Genomic DNA, 22,125 nt, shown 5'->3' with positions numbered 1-22,125 from the left:
GTCTGCATCTCTGTTTCACCGTGGGTATGAGGTGCCTCTCCTTGTCTGCATCTCTGTTTCACCGTGGGTATGAGGTGCCTCTCCTTGTCTGCATCTCTGTTTCACCGTGGGTATGAGGTGCCTCCTTGTATACATCTCTGTTTCACCGTGAGTATGAGGTGCCTCTCCTTGTCTGCATCTCTGTTTCACCGTGGGTATGAGGTACCTCTCCTTGTATGCATCGCTGTTTCACCGTGGGTATGAGGTGCCTCTCCTTGTCTGCATCTCTGTTTCACCGTGGGTATGAGGTGCCTCTCCTTGTCTGCATCTCTGTTTCACCGTGGGTATGAGGTACCTCTCCTTGTATACATCTCTGTTTCACCGTGGGTATGAGGTGCCTCTCCTTGTATACATCTCTGTTTCACCGTGGGTATGAGGTGCCTCTCCTTGTCTGCATCTCTGTTTCACCGTGGGTATGAGGTGCCTCTCCTTGTCTGCATCTCTGTTTCACCGTGGGTATGAGGTACCTCTCCTTGTATGCATCGCTGTTTCACCGTGGGTATGAGGTGCCTCTCCTTGTCTGCATCTCTGTTTCACCGTGGGTATGAGGTGCCTCTCCTTGTCTGCATCTCTGTTTCGACGCCAAACATACCGATGCTGTATCTGACCAAAACGTTACATTTTGGTCTCATTTGACCAGAGCACCTTCTTCTAGTCATAATTTAAATGACGTTTGGCAACTCAAAGCGCTTGTGTATTGAGGTCAAAAAGGGCTTTCTTCTGGCAACCCTTCCAGAGAGCCTGTGGTTGTGGAGGTGGCGTCTGATGGTGCTTTTTGAAACCTGGTGACACCAAGACGCCACCAAGGCCTGCAATTCTTTCACGGCGATTCTTGGGGATGTTGTTGCTTTTCTCACCATCCTCCTCCCCGTCCTGGGGGACAAAATGCATTTGCGTCCTCTACCCGTGAGGTTTTCAACTGTTCCATATCTTTTGATTTAAAAAATAATTGCCCTGACAGTGCTCAGTGGTATATTCAATCGTGGATCTTCTTCCATTACCAGATTTATGAAGGTCTACGACCATCTGTCTCTTTGATCTGCCAGTTATTATTATTTATTTATTCAGGTATTTATATATATATATAACCCTAACCCTTTATTTAACCAGGTATTTATATATATAACCCTAAACCTTTATTTAACCAGGTATTTATATATTATATATATAACCCTTTATTTAACCAGGTATTTATATATATATATAACCCTAACCCTTTATTTAACCAGGTAGGCCAGTTGAGAACAAGTTCTCATTTACAACTGCGACCTGGCCAAGATAAAGCAAAGCAGTGTGACACAACATACAGTCAATAATACAATAGAAAAGGTCTACATACAGTGTGTGCAAATGAGGTAGGATAAGGGAGGTAAGGCAATAAATAGGCCATAGTGGCGAAATAATTACAAATATAGCAATTAAACACTGGAGTGATAGATGTGAAGAAGATGAGTGTGCAAGTAGATATACTGGGGTGCAAAGGAGAAAAATAAATAACAGTATGGGGATGAGGAAGTTGGATGGGCTATTTACAGATGGGCTATGTACAGGTGCAGTAATCTGTGAGCTGCTCTGTCAGCTGGTGCTTAAAGCTAGTGAGGGAGATATGAGTCTCCAGCTTCAGAGGTTTTTGCAGTTCGTTCCAGTCATTGGCAGCAGAGAACTGGAAGGAAAGGCGGCCGAAGGAGGAATTGGCTTTGGGGTTGACCAGTGAAATATACCTGCTGGAGATAAGGCGGGGCTTTACCTAGCAAAGACTTATAGATGTCCTGGAGCCAGTGGGTTTGGCGACGAATATGAAGCGAGGGCCAGCCAACGAGAGCGTACAGGTCGCAGTGGTGGGTAGTATATGGGGCTTTGGTGACAAAACGGATGGCACTGTGATAGACTGCATCCAATTTGCTGAGTAGAGTGTTGGAGGCTATTTTGTAAATGACATCGCCGAAGTCGAGGATCGGTAGGATAGTCAGTTTTACGAGGGTATGTTTGGCAGCATGAGTGAAGGATGCTTTGTTGCGAAATAGGAAGCCGATTCTAGATTTAATTTTGGATTGGAGATGCTTAATGTGAGTCTGGAAGGACTTTATGAGCTTTATACCTTTATAACTTTTTGGAGTTTGTGCTACAGGATGCAAATTTCTGTTTGAAAAAGCTAGCCTTAGCTTTCCTAACTGCCTGTGTATATTGTTTCCTAACTTCCCTGAAAAGTTGCATATCGCGGGGGCTATTCGATGCTAATGCAGTACGCCACAGGATGTTTTTGTGCTGGTCGAGGGCAGGTCTGGAGAGAACCAGTTCTTTTGTTTTCTTCATGGTGTTGGACGACAAAGGGATATTGCATGCGTGTTACCTCATTTTTATACCCTAGTGAAACAGGAAGTGATGTAATGGCTCAATATAGTTCCCTAAGATTTAGATACACTTCAATAAGTGGAATGTAATTCCTGGTTTAATTTTGGTAGATGTTATTTACAATCATCTTTAAGGATGCCATTAATTTGGATACTTGGATTTGGCGGACATTGATTTTTAAAATTAAATCAATAAATTATTTTGTTGGGTTCCATTGAAACATTAATAAAGTACAGTATTTCTCACATGTTGGTATTTTTAAGTTTCATTATAATTATATTGTTTATATTTGTTGTAGTATTGTTTGTGCGTTGCCACTCAGGGGTGCCAGTAGTTTTGGAGCCCGCTGTATGTACATATACAGTACCAGTCCAATGTTTGGACACTATATGATTCCATATGTGTTATTTCATAGTTTTGATGTCTTCACTATTATTCTACAGTATAGAAAACAGTAAAAAAAAATGTTTTTAAAGCTTGAATGAATACGTATGTCCAGTCTATTGACTGATACTGTATATACACTGCTCAAAAAAATAAAGGGAACACTTAAACAACACAATGTAACTCCAAGTCAATCACACTTCTGTGAAATCAAACTGTCCACTTAGGAAGCAACACTGATTGACAATACATTTCACATGCTGTTGTGCAAATGGAATAGACAAAAGGTGGAAATTATAGGCAATTAGCAAGACACCCCCAATTAAGGAGTGATTCTGCAGGTGGTGACCACTTCTCAGTTCCTATGCTTCCTGGCTGATGTTTTGGTCACTTTTGAATGCTGGCGGTGCTTTCACTCTATAGTGGTAGCATGAGACGGAGTCTACAACCCACACAAGTGGCTCAGGTAGTGCAGCTCATCCAGGATGGCACATCAATGCGAGCTGTGGCAAGAAGGTTTGCTGTGTCTGTCAGCGTAGTGTCCAGAGCATGGAGGTGCTACCAGGAGACAGGCCAGTACATCAGGAGACGTGGAGGAGGCCGTAGGAGGGCAACAACCCAGCAGCAGGACCGCTACCTCCGCCTTTGTGCAAGGAGGAGCACTGCCAGAGCCCTGCAAAATGACCTCCAGCAGGCCACAAATGTGCATGTGTCTGCTCAAACGGTCAGAAACAGACTCCATGAGGGTGGTATGAGGGCCCGACGTCCACAGGTGGGGGTTGTGCTTACAGCCCAACACCGTGCAGGAGGTTTGGCATTTGCCAGAGAACACCAAGATTGGCAAATTTGCCACTGGCGCCCTGTGCTCTTCACAGATGAAAGCAGGTTCACACTGAGCACATGAGCACATGTGACAGACGTGACACAGTCTGGAGACGCTGTGGAGAACGTTCTGCTGCCTGCAACATCCTCCAGCATGACCGGTTTGGCGGTGGGTCAGTCATGGTGTAGGGTGGCATTTCTTTGCGGGGCCGCACAGCCCTCCATGTGCTCGCCAGAGGTAGCCTGACTGCCATTAGGTACCGAGATGAGATCCTCAGACCCCTTGTGAGACCATATGCTGACACATGCACATTTGTGGCCTGCTGGAGGTCATTTGTGTTGAGGATCAGCGTGGTGGAGGTGTTGTTTCTTACCTTCACCACCTGGGGGGCGGCCCGTCAGGAGGTCCAGGACCCAGTTGCACAGGACGGGGTACAGACTCAGGTCCCCGAGCTTAATGATGATCTTGGAGGGTATTATGGTGTTGAAGGCTGTTCTGTAGTCAATGAACAGCATTCTTCCTCTTGTCCAGGTGAGATGTGGCAGTGAGATGGCGATTGTATCGTCTGTGGAACTTTTGAGGCAAACTGAAGTGGGGGTAGGGCAGGGGTGGTCAAACTTTTTAGCTCGAGGACCACACTGGGATTTTGAAATTCAATGGAGGGACGCATTTTTTGGGTGACCAATTGTTTGTTAATATCAATTTGCGGGGGCCTCCCGAGTGGCACAGCGGTCTAAGGCACTGCATCGCAGTGCTTGAGGCGTCACTACAGACCCGGGTTCGATCCCAGGCTGTGTCACAGCTGGCCGTGATTGGGAGACCCATGAGGCTGCGCACAATTGGCTCAGCGTCGTCCAGGTTAGGAGAGGGTTTGGTGGGCCGAGATTTTCTTGTCCCATCGCGCTCTAGCGACTCCTGTGACGGGCCGGGTGCATGTACGCTGACACGGTCGCCAGGTGTTCAGTGTTTCTTCCGACACATTGGTGTGGCTGGCTTCCAGGTTAAGCTGGCATTGTGTCTAGAAGCAGTGCGGCTTGGCTGGGTCGTGTTTCGGAGGACGCACGGCTCTCGACCTTTGCCTCTCCTGGGTCCGTACGGGAGTTGCGGCAATGGGACAAGACTGTAACTACCAATTGGATACCACAAAATTGGGGAGAAAAAAGGGGTAAAATATCTCGTTGGCTGGATTGAAGGGCCCGGCGGGCCGGTTATGGCGTGGGTCTAGGATGTCAGGTAAGGTAGAGGTGATATGATCCTTGACTAGTCTCTCAAAGCACTTCATGATGACAGAAGTGAGTGGTACGGGGCGATAGTCATTTAGTTCAGTTACCTTTGCTTTCTTGGGTACAGGAACAATGGTGGACATCTTGAAGCATGTGGGGACATCAGACTGGGATAGGGTGAGATTGAAAATGTCCGTAAACACTCCAGCCAGCTGGTCTGCGCATGCCCTGAGGACGTGGCTAGGGATGCCGTCTGGGCTGGCAGCTTTGCGAGGGTTAACATGCTTAAATGTATTACGTCGGTCACGGAGAACGAGAGCCCACGGTACTCGGGAGCAGCCTGCTTCCGTGGCACTGTGTTATCTTCAAAGCGGGCGAAGAAGGTGTTTAGCTTGTCCGGGAGCAAGACATCGGTGTCAGCGACACCGTGTAATCCGTGATTGTCTGTAGACCCTGCTACATACGTCTTGTGTCTGAGCCGTTGAATTGTGACTCCACTTTGTCTCTGTACTGACGTTTTGCCTGTTTGAATGCCTTACGGAGGACATAACTGGACTGTTTTGTATTCAACCATATTCCCAGTCCCCTTGCCTTGGTTAAATGGTTCGTGCTTTCAGTTTTGCGAACTGCTGCCAACTATCGACCCCCCTCCCCCCCCCTGAGGGGCCCCTGTGTTGAGGATCAGCGTGGCGGATGTGTTGTTACCTACCCTCACCGCCTGAGTGTGGCCCGTCAGGAAGTCCAGGATCCAGTTGCAGAGGGATGTGTTCAGTCCCAGGGTCAACCCTGATAGACTTCTTGTTTTTAGATGTTTCAAATGCATTCCTTCTGTTTCTGTCATATTGTCTGCTAAGCGCTGGTTCACAGCACTTTCATATTGTATTGTGTGATTCATCCTTTATTTAACCAGGAAAGACCCTTGAGATTAGAAACGTGTTGAATTAGCTGTATCAACCATGTTGCATGTCCAAAGCTGGGTTTCCCAGCATCCTCTCTCTCTATAACTCAATTCTAACTCATTTATATTACTCGTTATACAGTAAGCCATTCATATGTCAAATAGCATTTTGACGCCTTTTTTATTTTTCCTTCCAGCATCCCCTGAGCTCCCCGGCAGGAGGACCGCACGCTCCAGGCCCAATGTGGCCAGGAAGGAGGAGGTAGTGGAGTCTCTGCCCACCCTGAACACAGAGGTGTGGAGCTGGGGCCGGGGGCAGGAGGGACAGCTGGGCCACGGAGACCAGCTACCCAGGCTCCAGCCGCTGTGTATCAAGAGCCTGAATGGAGAGGAGGTAGTGAAGGTAGCGGCAGGAACACACCACTCATTGGCCCTTACTGCACAGTGTCAGGTAAAAACACAGTCCCCATCACACTCACAGTCCCCTTATACTATAGCCTTAGTGTCAGGTAAAAACACAGTCCCCATCACACTCACAGTTCCCTTATACTATAGCCTTAGTGTCAGGTAAAAACACAGTCCCCATCACACTCACAGTTCCCTTATACTATAGCCTTAGTGTCAGGTAAAAACACAGTCCCCATCACACTCACAGTTCCCTTATACTATAGCCTTAGTGTCAGGTAAAAACACAGTCCCCATCACACTCACAGTTCCCTTATACTATAGCCTTAGTGTCAGGTAAAAACACAGTCCCCATCACACTCACAGTTCCCTTATACTATAGCCTTAGTGTCAGGTAAAAACACAGTCCCCATCACACTCACAGTTCCCTTATACTATAGCCTTAGTGTCAGGTAAAAACACAGTCCCCATCACACTCACAGTTCCCTTATACTATAGCCTTATACTATTGACTTATCCTATTGACTTATACTATAGCCTTATACTATTTCCTTATCATATTGCCTTATCCCATTGCCTTATTCTATTTCCTTATCATATTGCCTTATCCCATTGCCTTATTCTATTTCCTTATCATATTGCCTTATCCCATTGCCTTATCCTATTGCCTTATCCTATTGCCTTATCCTATTGCTTTATACTAGTGCCTTATCCTATTGCCTTATCCTGTTGCCTTATCCCGTTGCCTTATCCTATTGCCTTATCCCATTGCCTTATCCTATTGCCTTATCCTATTGCCTTATCCCGTTGCCTTATCCTATTGCCTTATCCCATTGCCTTATCCCATTGCCTTATCCCATTGCCTTATCATATTGACTTATCTTATTGCCTTATCCCGTTGCCTTATCCTATTGCCTTATCCTATTTCCTTATCCCATTGCCTTATCCCGTTGCCTTATCCCGTTGCCTTATCCCATTGCCTTATCATATTGACTTATCTTATTGCCTTATCCCGTTGCCTTATCCTATTGCCTTATCCTATTTCCTTATCCCATTGCCTTATCCCATTGCCTTATCCCGTTGCCTTATCCCGTTGCCTTATCCCGTTGCCTTATCCCGTTGCCTTATCCCGTTGCCTTATCCCGTTGCCTTATACTATTGCCTTATCCCATTGCCTTATCCTATTTCCTTATACTATTGCCTTATCTTTATTTGATTGCCTATCTTCCTTTGAATTTAGAGGAGAGACTGATAAGAAGTTCTGGTGTAATATAGCATGACGTAGCTAATACTGTAGGGTCCTATACATTGAGAGACTGGTGTGTAATATAACCAGGCTTTATCACCCCAGGTGTTTTCGTGGGGAAACAACAGATCCGGCCAGTTGGGACACATGAACAGCCCCACTACCATGCCTCAACAGGCCAAGGTACCTACGTTTACCTGCTGTGGAGTGCATATATTCTTCTCTTTAGTTCCTTTCATGGTTATACTGCGCTGCTGGCCTAGCCTGCTGGTCTGGTCTGGTGGTCTAGCCTGGTGGCCTAGCCTACTGGTCTGGTGGTCTAGCCTGCTGGTCTAGCCTGGTGGCCTAGCCTGCTGGTCTGGTGGTCTAGCCTGCTGGTCTAGCCTGGTGGCCTAGCCTGCTGGTCTCGTGGTCTAGCCTGGTGGCCTAGCCTGCTGGTCTGGTGGTCTAGCCTGCTGGTCTAGCCTGGTGGCCTAGCCTGCTGGTCTGGTGGTCTAGCCTGCTGGTCTAGCCTGGTGGCCTAGCCTGCTGGTCTCGTGGTCTAGCCTGGTGGCCTAGCCTGCTGGTCTGGTGGTCTAGCCTGCTGGTCTAGCCTGCTGGTCTGGCCTGGTGGCCTAGCCTGCTTGTCTGGTGGTCTAGCCTGCTGGTCTAGCCTGCTGGTCTGGCCTGGTGGCCTAGCCTGCTGGTCTCGTGGTCTAGCCTGGTGGCCTAGCCTGCTGGTCTGGTGGTCTAGCCTGCTGGTCTAGCCTGGTGGCCTAGCCTGCTGGTCTGGTGGTCTAGCCTGCTGGTCTAGCCTGGTGGCCTAGCCTGCTGGTCTCGTGGTCTAGCCTGGTGGCCTAGCCTGCTGGTCTAGCCTGGTGGCCTAGCCTGCTGGTCTGGTGGTCTAGCCTGCTGGTCTAGCCTGGTGGCCTAGCCTGCTGGTCTCGTGGTCTAGCCTGGTGGCCTAGCCTGCTGGTCTGGTGGTCTAGCCTGCTGGTCTAGCCTGCTGGTCTGGCCTGGTGGCCTAGCCTGCTTGTCTGGTGGTCTAGCCTGCTGGTCTAGCCTGCTGGTCTGGCCTGGTGGCCTAGCCTGCTGGTCTGGTGGTCTAGCCTGCTGGTCTAGCCTGGTGGCCTAGCCTGCTGGTCTGGTGGTCTAGCCTGCTGGTCTAGCCTGGTGGCCTAGCCTGCTGGTCTCGTGGTCTAGCCTGGTGGCCTAGCCTGCTGGTCTGGTGGTCTAGCCTGCTGGTCTAGCCTGGTGGCCTAGCCTGCTGGTCTGGTGGTCTAGCCTGCTGGTCTAGCCTGGTGGCCTAGCCTGCTGGTCTCGTGGTCTAGCCTGGTGGCCTAGCCTGCTGGTCTGGTGGTCTAGCCTGCTGGTCTAGCCTGCTGGTCTGGCCTGGTGGCCTAGCCTGCTTGTCTGGTGGTCTAGCCTGCTGGTCTAGCCTGCTGGTCTGGCCTGGTGGCCTAGCCTGCTGGTCTCGTGGTCTAGCCTGGTGGCCTAGCCTGCTGGTCTGGTGGTCTAGCCTGCTGGTCTAGCCTGGTGGCCTAGCCTGCTGGTCTGGTGGTCTAGCCTGCTGGTCTAGCCTGGTGGCCTAGCCTGCTGGTCTCGTGGTCTAGCCTGGTGGCCTAGCCTGCTGGTCTGGTGGTCTAGCCTGCTGGTCTAGCCTGGTGGCCTAGCCTGCTGGTCTGGTGGTCTAGCCTGCTGGTCTAGCCTGGTGGCCTAGCCTGCTGGTCTCGTGGTCTAGCCTGGTGGCCTAGCCTGCTGGTCTGGTGGTCTAGCCTGCTGGTCTAGCCTGCTGGTCTGGCCTGGTGGCCTAGCCTGCTGGTCTGGTGGTCTAGCCTGCTGGTCTAGCCTGCTGGTCTGGCCTGGTGGCCTAGCCTGCTGGTCTCGTGGTCTAGCCTGGTGGCCTAGCCTGCTGGTCTGGTGGTCTAGCCTGCCGGTCTAGCCTGCTGGTCTGGTGGTCTAGCCTGCTGGTCTAGCCTGCTGGTCTGGTGGTCTAGCCTGCTGGTCTAGCCTGGTGGTCTGGTGGTCTAGCCTGCTGGTCTGGTGGTCTAGCCTGCTAGTCTAGCCTGCTGGTCTGGTGGTCTAGCCTGCTGGTCTGGTAATCTAGCCTGCTGGTCTGGTGGTCTAGCCTGCTGGTATAGCCTGCTGGTCTGGTGGTCTAGCCTGCTGGTCTAGCTTGGTGGGCCCAGATCTGTTATCTGCTGTAAAGCCAATTCCTACGGTTGTTGTCATGCATTATATGTGGCCTGTCAACAACCATAGGAGTTGGCTTTACAGCAGAAACAGATCTGTGTCCCTGCCACCAGGTCCCTCACACTCTGACATCTCACAGGGGGGCAAAACACACTCAGATGTCAGAGGGTCTGTTTGTGTTGGACCTGGTGGCTGGGCAGAGCCACAGTGTGTTCCTGGCTGATCTGTGTTTGTGTTGGACCTGGTGGCTGGGCAGAGCCACAGTGTGTTCCTGGCTGATCTGTGTTTGTGTTGGACCTGGTGGCTGGGCAGAGCCACAGTGTGTTCCTGGCTGATCTGTGTTTGTGTTGGACCTGGTGGCTGGGCAGAGCCACAGTGTGTTCCTGGCTGATCTGTGTTTGTGTTGGACCTGGTGGCTGGGCAGAGCCACAGTGTGTTCCTGGCTGATCTGTGTTTGTGTTGGACCTGGTGGCTGGGCAGAGCCACAGTGTGTTCCTGGCTGATCTGTGTTTGTGTTGGACCTGGTGGCTGGGCAGAGCCACAGTGTGTTCCTGGCTGATCTGTGTTTGTGTTGGACCTGGTGGCTGGGCAGAGCCACAGTGTGTTCCTGGCTGATCTGTGTTTGTGTTGGACCTGGTGGCTGGGCAGAGCCACAGTGTGTTCCTGGCTGATCTGTGTTTGTGTTGGACCTAGTGGCTGGGCAGAGCCACAGTGTGTTCCTGGCTGATCTGTGTTTGTGTTGGACCTGGTGGCTGGGCAGAGCCACAGTGTGTTCCTGGCTGATCTGTGTTTGTGTTGGACCTGGTGGCTGGGCAGAGCCACAGTGTGTTCCTGGCTGATCTGTGTTTGTGTTGGACCTGGTGGCTGGGCAGAGCCACAGTGTGTTCCTGGCTGATCTGTGTTTGTGTTGGACCTGGTGGCTGGGCAGAGCCACAGTGTGTTCCTGGCTGATCTGTGTTTGTGTTGGACCTGGTGGCTGGGCAGAGCCACAGTGTGTTCCTGGCTGATCTGTGTTTGTGTTGGACCTGGTGGCTGGGCAGAGCCACAGTGTGTTCCTGGCTGATCTGTGTTTGTGTTGGACCTGGTGGCTGGGCAGAGCCACAGTGTGTTCCTGGCTGATCTGTGTTTGTGTTGGACCTGGTGGCTGGGCAGAGCCACAGTGTGTTCCTGGCTGATCTGTGTTTGTGTTGGACCTGGTGGCTGGGCAGAGCCACAGTGTGTTCCTGGCTGATCTGTGTTTGTGTTGGACCGAGTGGCTGGGCAGAGCCACAGTGTGTTCCTGGCTGATCTGTGTTTGTGTTGGACCTGGTGGCTGGGCAGAGCCACATTGTGTTCCTCCCTGATCTGTGTTTGTGTTGGACCTGGTGGCTGGGCAGAGCCACAGTGTGTTCCTGGCTGATCTGTGTTTGTGTTGGACCTAGTGGCTGGGCAGAGCCACAGTGTGTTCCTGGCTGATCTGTGTTTGTGTTGGACCTAGTGGCTGGGCAGAGCCACAGTGTGTTCCTGGCTGATCTGTGTTTGTGTTGGACCTGGTGGCTGGGCAGAGCCACATTGTGTTCCTCCCTGATCTGTGTTTGTGTTGGACCTGGTGGCTGGGCAGAGCCACATTGTGTTCCTGGCTGATCTGTGTTTGTGTTGGACCTGGTGGCTGGGCAGAGCCACAGTGTGTTCCTGGCTGATCTGTGTTTGTGTTGGACCTGGTGGCTGGGCAGAGCCACAGTGTGTTCCTGGCTGATCTGTGTTTGTGTTGGACCTAGTGGCTGGGCAGAGCCACAGTGTGTTCCTGGCTGATCTGTGTTTGTGTTGGACCTAGTGGCTGGGCAGAGCCACAGTGTGTTCCTGGCTGATCTGTGTTTGTGTTGGACCTGGTGGCTGGGCAGAGCCACAGTGTGTTCCTGGCTGATCTGTGTTTGTGTTGGACCTGGTGGCTGGGCAGAGCCACAGTGTGTTCCTGGCTGATCTGTGTTTGTGTTGGACCTGGTGGCTGGGCAGAGCCACAGTGTGTTCCTGGCTGATCTGTGTTTGTGTTGGACCTAGTGGCTGGGCAGAGCCACAGTGTGTTCCTGGCTGATCTGTGTTTGTGTTGGACCTGGTGGCTGGGCAGAGCCACAGTGTGTTCCTGGCTGATCTGTGTTTGTGTTGGACCTAGTGGCTGGGCAGAGCCACAGTGTGTTCCTGGCTGATCTGTGTTTGTGTTGGACCTAGTGGCTGGGCAGAGCCACAGTGTGTTCCTGGCTGATCTGTGTTTGTGTTGGACCTGGTGGCTGGGCAGAGCCACAGTGTGTTCCTGGCTGATCTGTGTTTGTGTTGGACCTGGTGGCTGGGCAGAGCCACAGTGTGTTCCTGGCTGATCTGTGTTTGTGTTGGACCTGGTGGCTGGGCAGAGCCACAGTGTGTTCCTGGCTGATCTGTGTTTGTGTTGGACCTGGTGGCTGGGCAGAGCCACAGTGTGTTCCTGGCTGATCTGTGTTTGTGTTGGACCTGGTGGCTGGGCAGAGCCACAGTGTGTTCCTGGCTGATCTGTGTTTGTGTTGGACCTGGTGGCTGGGCAGAGCCACAGTGTGTTCCTGGCTGATCTGTGTTTGTGTTGGACCTGGTGGCTGGGCAGAGCCACAGTGTGTTCCTGGCTGATCTGTGTTTGTGTTGGACCTGGTGGCTGGGCAGAGCCACATTGTGTTCCTCCCTGATCTGTGTTTGTGTTGGACCTGGTGGCTGGGCAGAGCCACAGTGTGTTCCTGGCTGATCTGTGTTTGTGTTGGACCTAGTGGCTGGGCAGAGCCACAGTGTGTTCCTGGCTGATCTGTGTTTGTGTTGGACCTGGTGGCTGGGCAGAGCCACATTGTGTTCCTCCCTGATCTGTGTTTGTGTTGGACCTGGTGGCTGGGCAGAGCCACATTGTGTTCCTCCCTGATCTGTGTTTGTGTTGGACCTGGTGGCTGGGCAGAGCCACAGTGTGTTCCTGGCTGATCTGTGTTTGTGTTGGACCTGGTGGCTGGGCAGAGCCACAGTGTGTTCCTGGCTGATCTGTGTTTGTGTTGGACCTGGTGGCTGGGCAGAGCCACAGTGTGTTCCTGGCTGATCTGTGTTTGTGTTGGACCTGGTGGCTGGGCAGAGCCACAGTGTGTTCCTGGCTGATCTGTGTTTGTGTTGGACCTGGTGGCTGGGCAGAGCCACATTGTGTTCCTGGCTGATCTGTGTTTGTGTTGGACCTGGTGGCTGGGCAGAGCCACAGTGTGTTCCTGGCTGATCTGTGTTTGTGTTGGACCTGGTGGCTGGGCAGAGCCACATTGTGTTCCTCCCTGATCTGTGTTTGTGTTGGACCTGGTGGCTGGGCAGAGCCACATTGTGTTCCTGGCTGATCTGTGTTTGTGTTGGACCTGGTGGCTGGGCAGAGCCACAGTGTGTTCCTGGCTGATCTGTGTTTGTGTTGGACCTGGTGGCTGGGCAGAGCCACAGTGTGTTCCTGGCTGATCTGTGTTTGTGTTGGACCTAGTGGCTGGGCAGAGCCACAGTGTGTTCCTGGCTGATCTGTGTTTGTGTTGGACCTGGTGGCTGGGCAGAGCCACAGTGTGTTCCTGGCTGATCTGTGTTTGTGTTGGACCTGGTGGCTGGGCAGAGCCACAGTGTGTTCCTGGCTGATCTGTGTTTGTGTTGGACCTAGTGGCTGGGCAGAGCCACAGTGTGTTCCTGGCTGATCTGTGTTTGTGTTGGACCTGGTGGCTGGGCAGAGCCACAGTGTGTTCCTGGCTGATCTGTGTTTGTGTTGGACCTGGTGGCTGGGCAGAGCCACAGTGTGTTCCTGGCTGATCTGTGTTTGTGTTGGACCTGGTGGCTGGGCAGAGCCACAGTGTGTTCCTGGCTGATCTGTGTTTGTGTTGGACCTGGTGGCTGGGCAGAGCCACAGTGTGTTCCTGGCTGATCTGTGTTTGTGTTGGACCTGGTGGCTGGGCAGAGCCACAGTGTGTTCCTGGCTGATCTGTGTTTGTGTTGGACCTGGTGGCTGGGCAGAGCCACAGTGTGTTCCTGGCTGATCTGTGTTTGTGTTGGACCTGGTGGCTGGGCAGAGCCACAGTGTGTTCCTGGTTGATCTGTGTTTGTGTTGGACCTGGTGGCTGGGCAGAGCCACAGTGTGTTCCTGGCTGATCTGTGTTTGTGTTGGACCTGGTGGCTGGGCAGAGCCACATTGTGTTCCTCCCTGATCTGTGTTTGTGTTGGACCTGGTGGCTGGGCAGAGCCACAGTGTGTTCCTGGCTGATCTGTGTTTGTGTTGGACCTGGTGGCTGGGCAGAGCCACAGTGTGTTCCTGGCTGATCTGTGTTTGTGTTGGACCTGGTGGCTGGGCAGAGCCACAGTGTGTTCCTGGCTGATCTGTGTTTGTGTTGGACCTGGTGGCTGGGCAGAGCCACAGTGTGTTCCTGGCTGATCTGTGTTTGTGTTGGACCTAGTGGCTGGGCAGAGCCACAGTGTGTTCCTGGCTGATCTGTGTTTGTGTTGGACCTGGTGGCTGGGCAGAGCCACATTGTGTTCCTCCCTGATCTGTGTTTGTGTTGGACCTGGTGGCTGGGCAGAGCCACATTGTGTTCCTCCCTGATCTGTGTTTGTGTTGGACCTGGTGGCTGGGCAGAGCCACAGTGTGTTCCTGGCTGATCTGTGTTTGTGTTGGACCTGGTGGCTGGGCAGAGCCACAGTGTGTTCCTGGCTGATCTGTGTTTGTGTTGGACCTGGTGGCTGGGCAGAGCCACAGTGTGTTCCTGGCTGATCTGTGTTTGTGTTGGACCTGGTGGCTGGGCAGAGCCACAGTGTGTTCCTGGCTGATCTGTGTTTGTGTTGGACCTGGTGGCTGGGCAGAGCCACAGTGTGTTCCTGGCTGATCTGTGTTTGTGTTGGACCTGGTGGCTGGGCAGAGCCACAGTGTGTTCCTGGCTGATCTGTGTTTGTGTTGGACCTGGTGGCTGGGCAGAGCCACAGTGTGTTCCTGGCTGATCTGTGTTTGTGTTGGACCTGGTGGCTGGGCAGAGCCACAGTGTGTTCCTGGCTGATCTGTGTTTGTGTTGGACCTGGTGGCTGGGCAGAGCCACAGTGTGTTCCTGGCTGATCTGTGTTTGTGTTGGACCTGGTGGCTGGGCAGAGCCACAGTGTGTTCCTGGCTGATCTGTGTTTGTGTTGGACCTGGTGGCTGGGCAGAGCCACAGTGTGTTCCTGGCTGATCTGTGTTTGTGTTGGACCTGGTGGCTGGGCAGAGCCACAGTGTGTTCCTGGCTGATCTGTGTTTGTGTTGGACCTAGTGGCTGGGCAGAGCCACAGTGTGTTCCTGGCTGATCTGTGTTTGTGTTGGACCTGGTGGCTGGGCAGAGCCACAGTGTGTTCCTGGCTGATCTGTGTTTGTGTTGGACCTGGTGGCTGGGCAGAGCCACAGTGTGTTCCTGGCTGATCTGTGTTTGGTTTTGTGTGTTTTGTGTCTCCTCTCAGATGTCAGAGGGTCTGCGTGTGTGGGACCTTGCGGCAGGGCAGAGCCACAGTTTGTTCCTGGCTGATGGTGACTGCTGCCAGCCCATCCTCTGTTACAGCGGTCAACAGGTCAGTGTGTCCTCTGTCACAGAGGTCAAAAGGTCAGTGTGTCCTCTGTCACAGAGGTCAACAGGTCAGTGTGTCCTCTGTCACAGAGGTCAACAGGTCAGTGTGTCCTCTGTCACAGAGGTCAACAGGTCAGTATGTCCTCTGTCACAGAGGTCAACAGGTCGGTGTGTCCTCTGTCACAGAGGTCAACAGGTCAGTGTGTCCTCTGTCACAGAGGTCAACAGGTCAGTGTGTCCTCTGTCACAGAGGTCAACAGGTCAGTGTGTCCTCTGTTACAGAGGTCAACAGGTCAGTATGTCCTCTGTTACAGAGGTCAACAGGTCAGTGTGTCCTCTGTTACAGAGGTCAACAGGTCAGTATGTCCTCTGTTACTGAGGTCAACAGGTCAGTATGTCCTCTGTTACTGAGGTCAACAGGTCAGTATGTCCTCTGTTACTGAGGTCAACAGGTCAGTATGTCCTCTGTTACAGAGGTCAACAGGTCAGGTCAACAGGTCAGTATGTCCTCTGTTACAGAGGTCAACAGGTCAGTGTGTCCTCTGTCACAGAGGTCAACAGGTCAGTGTGTCCTCTGTCACAGAGGTCAACAGGTCAGTGTGTCCTCTGTCACAGAGGTCAACAGGTCAGTGTGTCCTCTGTCACAGAGGTCAACAGGTCAGTGTGTCCTCTGTCACAGAGGTCAACAGGTCAGTAATGTCCTCTGTCACAGGGGTCAACAGGTCAGTAATGTCCTCTGTTACAGGGGTCAACAGGTCAGTATGTCCTCTGTCACAGAGGTCAACAGGTCAGTATGTCCTCTGTCACAGAGGTCAACAGGTCAGTGTGTCCTCTGTCACAGGGGTCAACAGGTCAGTGTGTCCTCTGTCACAGAGGTCAACAGGTCAGTGTGTCCTCTGTTACAGAGGTCAACAGGTCAGTGTGTCCTCTGTCACAGAGGTCAACAGGTCAGTATGTCCTCTGTCACAGAGGTCAACAGGTCAGTATGTCCTCTGTCACAGAGGTCAACAGGTCAGTATGTCCTCTGTCACAGAGGTCAACAGGTCAGTAATGTCCTCTGTCACAGAGGTCAACAGGTCAGTAATGTCCTCTGTCACAGAGGTCAACAGGTCAGTAATGTCCTCTGTCACAGAGGTCAACAGGTCAGTAATGTCCTCTGTCACAGAGGTCAACAGGTCAGTAATGTCCTCTGTCACAGAGGTCAACAGGTCAGTATGTCCTCTGTCACAGAGGTCAACAGGTCAGTAATGTCCTGTAAAGCCCAGTTCAGATACAACAGACGAGACGTGACACAACGGTCGTAATGAGTTCGTTCTACAACAGTTTGCTTCATCTGAACAGTCTAGTTTTAGAATGTCGGCTGCAGAAGTTTCTGGGGAAAGTGCCTTGCTCAAGGGTACATCGACATATTTTTCACCTAGTCGGCCCGGGGTTTTGAACCACTGATCATTCGGTTACTGGCCCAACACTATTAACCACTATGCTACCTGCCGCCCTTTATCAGATCTTGACCGAAGACTTACGGCGAGATGGGTCCCTTTGGCCAATCAGAGAACAGCTAGCTGACGTTCTGTGTTCAGCCAAACAGCTAGCTTGCTAGCTAGCTAAGCGGACACCTAGCTAGCTGTATTGCTGCAGTAGTAGCTAGCCTAGCGGACACCTAGCTAGCTGTATTGCTGCAGTAGTAGCTAGCCAAGCGGACACCTAGCTAGCTGTATTGCTGCAGTAGTAGCTAGCCAAGCGGACACCTAGCTAGCTGTAGTGCTGCAGTAGTAGCTAGCCAATGGGGACACCTAGCTAGCTGTATTGCTGCAGTAGTAGCTAGCCAAGCGGACACCTAGCTAGCTGTAGTGCTGCAGTAGTAGCTAGCCAATGGGGACACCTAGCTAGCTGTATTGCTGCAGTAGTAGCCAGCCAAGCGGACACCTAGCTAGCTGTATTGCTGCAGTAGTAGCTAGCCAATGGGGACACCTAGCTAGCTGTATTGCTGCAGTAGTAGCTAGCCAATGGGGACACCTAGCTAGCTGTATTGCTGCAGTAGTAGCCAGCCAAGCGCACACCTAGCTAGCTGTATTGCTGCAGTAGTAACTAGCCAATGGGGACACCTAGCTAGCTGTATTGCTGCAGTAGTAGCTAGCCAATGCGGACACCTAGCTAGCTGTATTGCTGCAGTAGTAGCTAGCCAATGGGGACACCTAGCCAGCTGTAGTGCTGCAGTAGTAGCTAGCCAATGGGGACACCTGTATTGCTGCAGTAGTAGCTAGCCAAGCGGACACCTAGCTAGCTGTATTGCTGCAGTAGTAGCTAGCCAAGGGGACACCTAGCTAGCTGTATTGCTGCATTAGTAGCTAGCCAAGCGGACACCTAGCTAGCTGTATTGCTGCAGTAGTAGCTAGCCAAGCGGACACCTAGCTAGCTGTATTGCTGCAGTAGTAGCTAGCCAAGCGGACACCTAGCTAGCTGTATTGCTGCAGTAGTAGCTAGCCAAGCGGACACCTAGCTAGCTGTAGTGCTGCAGTAGTAGCTAGCCAATGGGGACACCTAGCTAGCTGTATTGCTGCAGTAGTAGCCAGCCAAGCAGACACCTAGCTAGCTGTATTGCTGCAGTAGTAGCTAGCCAATGGGGACACCTAGCTAGCTGTATTGCTGCAGTAGTAGCTAGCCTAGCTTGCTGCATGTATTCAGTTTGCTACAACATAGGATAGCTTTGTTTCAAACTGTCATCACGTCATTCTAAAGAGGCACCGTTACTGTGGAAACGGTCTCTACTGCACAGCTGGTCTTCTTACTCTGGGCTCCCGAGTGGCGCTGCGGTCTAAGGCACTGCATCTCAGTGCTAGAGGCGTCACTACAGACACCCTGGTTCGATTCCAGGCTGTATCACAACCAAGCCATAATTGGGAGTCCTATAGGGTGGCGCACAATTGGCCCAGCGTCGTCCTGGTTTGGCCGGGGTAGGCCGTCATTGTAAATAAGAATTTGTTCTTAACTGACTTACCTAGTTAAATAAAAGGTTAAATAAATAAAATACAACAAAATTAATATGAATGCCTGGTCTTTAGTCAGCTGTTCTACAACCCAAAGTTCTAAAACTGTCTAGTTTTGTCTCGTCTTATGTTGGCTAATGTATCTGAACCGGACTTTACATGTGTTGTATACTGTATACAAGTTAAGTGTTGTGTCTTGTGATGTTAAATACACTGAGTGTACAAAACATTAGGAACACCTTCCTAATATTGAGGAAGGTGTTCAGAATAGCCTCAGTTCGTCGGGTCACGGACTGTACAAGGTGTCTAAAGCGTTCCTCAGGGATGCTGACCCCATGTTGACTCCAATGCTTCCCTACATTTGTATCAAGTTGGCTGGATGTCCTTTGAATGGTGGATCATTCTTGATTCGCACGGGAAACTGTTAAGCGTGAAAATACTTTTTTTTTTTAAAACACGTTACGCAACTTGTCATTGTTTATGTTGTGAGAATTTCTAGATTATTTCATTTCTGTATTTCTTCTGTTTTTGTTACTGTACATGTAGAGTCATTTTTCAGTATCTGCTGAATCAATGGCTTTCTGGAGGAGTCTCTTCCCCTTCTGCAGAAGCCGTGTGTGTGTGTGTGTGTGTGTGTGTGTGTGTGTGTTTTTGTATAGTCAGTGAATGTATGACAGGAATGCCTTTTATAGTCGGTGAACAAATCTCCCTATGGGACAATAAAGTATTAATGAATGAATTCAGGTGATGGAGACCACACCTGAGAACCACATACCTGGGACAGGGTCAACTGAGAGCTCTCCCTCTATAACTGACACGTACACCCTCAGACCTGTCCTACTGCCCTTCTGTATGAACGTGAGTAGAACACAATCACTACCTCTCTATAATATGTAGAAAGAATGTTTTTACCCAAAACGCGCTTTAGCCCAGCTTGGAACGAAAGGGTGTTCGACTGAGGGACTTGTTAAAATCCTTTTATTTTTTATTTTTCCTTTTATCCTTTAAAAAAAATCCTTTTACATTCCTTTACCCCAGAACACTTCGACAGGTTTGGATACTGTCTGTTAGTTTCCCATGTTAGTAAATCAATCAGATCTATGTGGAAACGGAGTGTTCCTTTTTCTTGATTTTTATAATATACACTGCTCAAAAAAATAAAGGGAACACTAAAATAACACATCCTAGATCTGAATGAATTAAATATTCTTATTAAATACTTTTTTCTTTACATAGTTGAATGTGCTGACAACAAAATCACACAAAAATTATCAATGGAAATCAAATTTATCAACCCATGGAGGTCTGGATTTGGAGTCACACTCAAAATTAAAGTGGAAAACCACACTACAGGCTGATCCAACTTTGATGTAATGTCCTTAAAACAAGTCAAAATGAGGCTCAATAGTGTGTGTGGCCTCCACGTGCCTGTATGACCTCCCTACAATGCCTGGGCATGCTCCTGATGAGGTGGCGGATGGTCTCCTGAGGGATCTCCTCCCAGACCTGGACTAAAGCATCCGCCAACTCCTGGACAGTCTGTGGTGCAACGTGGCGTTGGTGGATGGAGCGAGACATGATGTCCCAGATGTGCTCAATTGGATTCAGGTCTGGGGAACGGGCGGGCCAGTCCATAGCATCAATGCCTTCCTCTTGCAGGAACTGCTGACACACTCCAGCCACATGAGGTCTAGCATTGTCTTGCATTAGGAGGAACCCAGGGCCAACCGCACCAGCATATGGTCTCACAAGGGGTCTGAGGATCTCATCTCGGTACCTAATGGCAGTCAGGCTACCTCTGGCGAGCACATGGAGGGCTGTGCGGCCCCCCCAAAGAAATGCCACCCCACACCATGACTGACCCACCGCCAAACCGGTCATGCTGGAGGATGTTGCAGGCAGCAGAACGTTCTCCACGGCGTCTCCAGACTCTGTCACGTCTGTCACATGTGCTCAGTGTGAACCTGCTTTCATCTGTGAAGAGCACAGGGCGCCAGTGGCGAATTTGCCAATCTTGATGTTCTCTGGCAAATGCCAAACGTCCTGCACGGTGTTGGGCTGTAAGCACAACCCCCACCTGTGGACGTCGGGCCCTCATACCACCCTCATGGAGTCTGTTTCTGACCGTTTGAGCAGACACATGCACATTTGTGGCCTGCTGGAGGTCATTTTGCAGGGCTCTGGCAGTGCTCCTCCTGCTCCTCCTTGCACAAAGGCGGAGGTAGCGGTCCTGCTGCTGGGTGGTTGCCCTCCTACGGCCTCCTCCATGTCTCCTGATGTACTGGCCTGTCTCCTGGTAGCGCCTCCATGCTCTGGACACTACGCTGACAGACACAGCAAACCTTCTTGCCACAGCTCGCATTGATGTGCCATCCTGGATGAGCTGCACTACCTGAGCCACTTGTGTGGGTTGTAGACTCCGTCTCATGCTACCACTAGAGTGAAAGCACCGCCAGTATTCAAAAGTGACCAAAACATCAGCCAGGAAGCATAGGAACTGAGAAGTGGTCTGTGGTCACCACCTGCAGAACCACTCCTTTATTGGGGGTGTCTTGCTAATTGCCTATAATTTCCACCCGTTGTCTATTCCATTTGCACAACAGCATGTGAAATGTATTGTCAATCAGTGTTGCTTCCTAAGTGGACAGTTTGATTTCACAGAAGTGTGATTGAGTTGGAGTTACATTGTGTTGTTTAAGTGTTCCCTTTATTTTTTTGAGCAGTGTATTATAACATATTAAACATACCAGTAACTTGTCCCTGAGACTTGGCTGTAGACTCCTACCAGCGACTTGGCTGTAGACTCCTACCAGTAACTTGTCCCCTGAGACTTGGCTGTAGACTCCTACCAGTAACTTGTCCCCTGCGACTTGGCTGTAGACTCCTTCCAGTAACTTGTCCCCTGAGACTTGGCTGTAGACTCCTACCAGTAACTTGTCCCCTGCGACTTGGCTGTAGACTCCTACCAGTAACTTGTCCCCTGAGACTTGGCTGTAGACTCCTACCAGTAACTTGTCCCCTGCGACTTGGCTGTAGACTCCTTCCAGTAACTTGTCCCCTGAGACTTGGCTGTAGACTCCTTCCAGTAACTTGTCCCCTGAGACTTGGCTGTAGACTCCTACCAGTAACTTGTCCCCTGCGACTTGGCTGTAGACTCCTACCAGTAACTTGTCCCCTGAGACTTGGCTGTAGACTCCTACCAGTAACTTGTCCCCTGCGACTTGGCTGTAGACTCCTACCAGTAACTTGTCCCCTGAGACTTGGCTGTAGACTCCTACCAGTAACTTGTCCCCTGAGACTTGGCTGTAGACTCCTACCAGTAACTTGTCCCCTGAGACTTGGCTGTAGACTCCTACCAGTAACTTGTCCCCTGAGACTTGGCTGTAGACTCCTACCAGTAACTTGTCCCCTGAGACTTGGCTGTAGACTTCTACCAGTAACTTGTCCCCTGAGACTTGGCTGTAGACTCCTACCAGTAACTTGTCCCCTGAGACTTGGCTGTAGACTCCTACCAGTAACTTGTCCCCTGAGACTTGGCTGTAGACTCCTACCAGTAACTTGTCCCCTGAGACTTGGCTGTAGACTCCTACCAGTAACTTGTCCCCTGAGACTTGGCTGTAGACTCCTACCAGTAACTTGTCCCCTGCGACTTGGCTGTAGACTCCTACCAGTAACTTGTCCCCTGAGACTTGGCTGTAGACTCCTACCAGTAACTTGTCCCCTGCGACTTGGCTGTAGACTCCTACCAGTAACTTGTCCCCTGAGACTTGGCTGTAGACTCCTACCAGTAACTTGTCCCCTGAGACTTGGCTGTAGACTCCTACCAGTAACTTGTCCCCTGAGACTTGGCTGTAGACTCCTACCAGTAACTTGTCCCCTGAGACTTGGCTGTAGACTCCTACCAGTAACTTGTCCCCTGAGACTTGGCTGTAGACTCCTACCAGTAACTTGTCCCCTGCGACTTGGCTGTAGACTCCTACCAGTAACTTGTCCCCTGAGACTTGGCTGTAGACTCCTACCAGT

At 51.1% G+C, this 22,125-nt stretch overlaps 1 protein-coding gene across 1 annotated transcript in view; it reads left to right on the top strand.

The window, feature by feature from the left end:
* The window catches only part of LOC120064508 (alsin-like), an 89,781-nt gene that overhangs the window by 9,433 nt on the left and 58,223 nt on the right, over positions 1-22,125 (top strand). Inside the window, exons 6-8 of the mRNA XM_039015124.1 lie at positions 5,917-6,170; positions 7,476-7,553; positions 15,012-15,119. Of these exons, the coding sequence (XP_038871052.1) occupies positions 5,917-6,170; positions 7,476-7,553; positions 15,012-15,119 (440 nt within the window). The remainder of the gene's footprint in view (positions 1-5,916; positions 6,171-7,475; positions 7,554-15,011; positions 15,120-22,125) is intronic.

This window comes from Salvelinus namaycush, chromosome 19, assembly GCF_016432855.1.
Source record: "Salvelinus namaycush isolate Seneca chromosome 19, SaNama_1.0, whole genome shotgun sequence".
Taxonomy (NCBI): Eukaryota; Metazoa; Chordata; class Actinopteri; order Salmoniformes; family Salmonidae; genus Salvelinus; species Salvelinus namaycush.
This window is presented reverse-complemented; position numbering and strand designations above follow the sequence as displayed.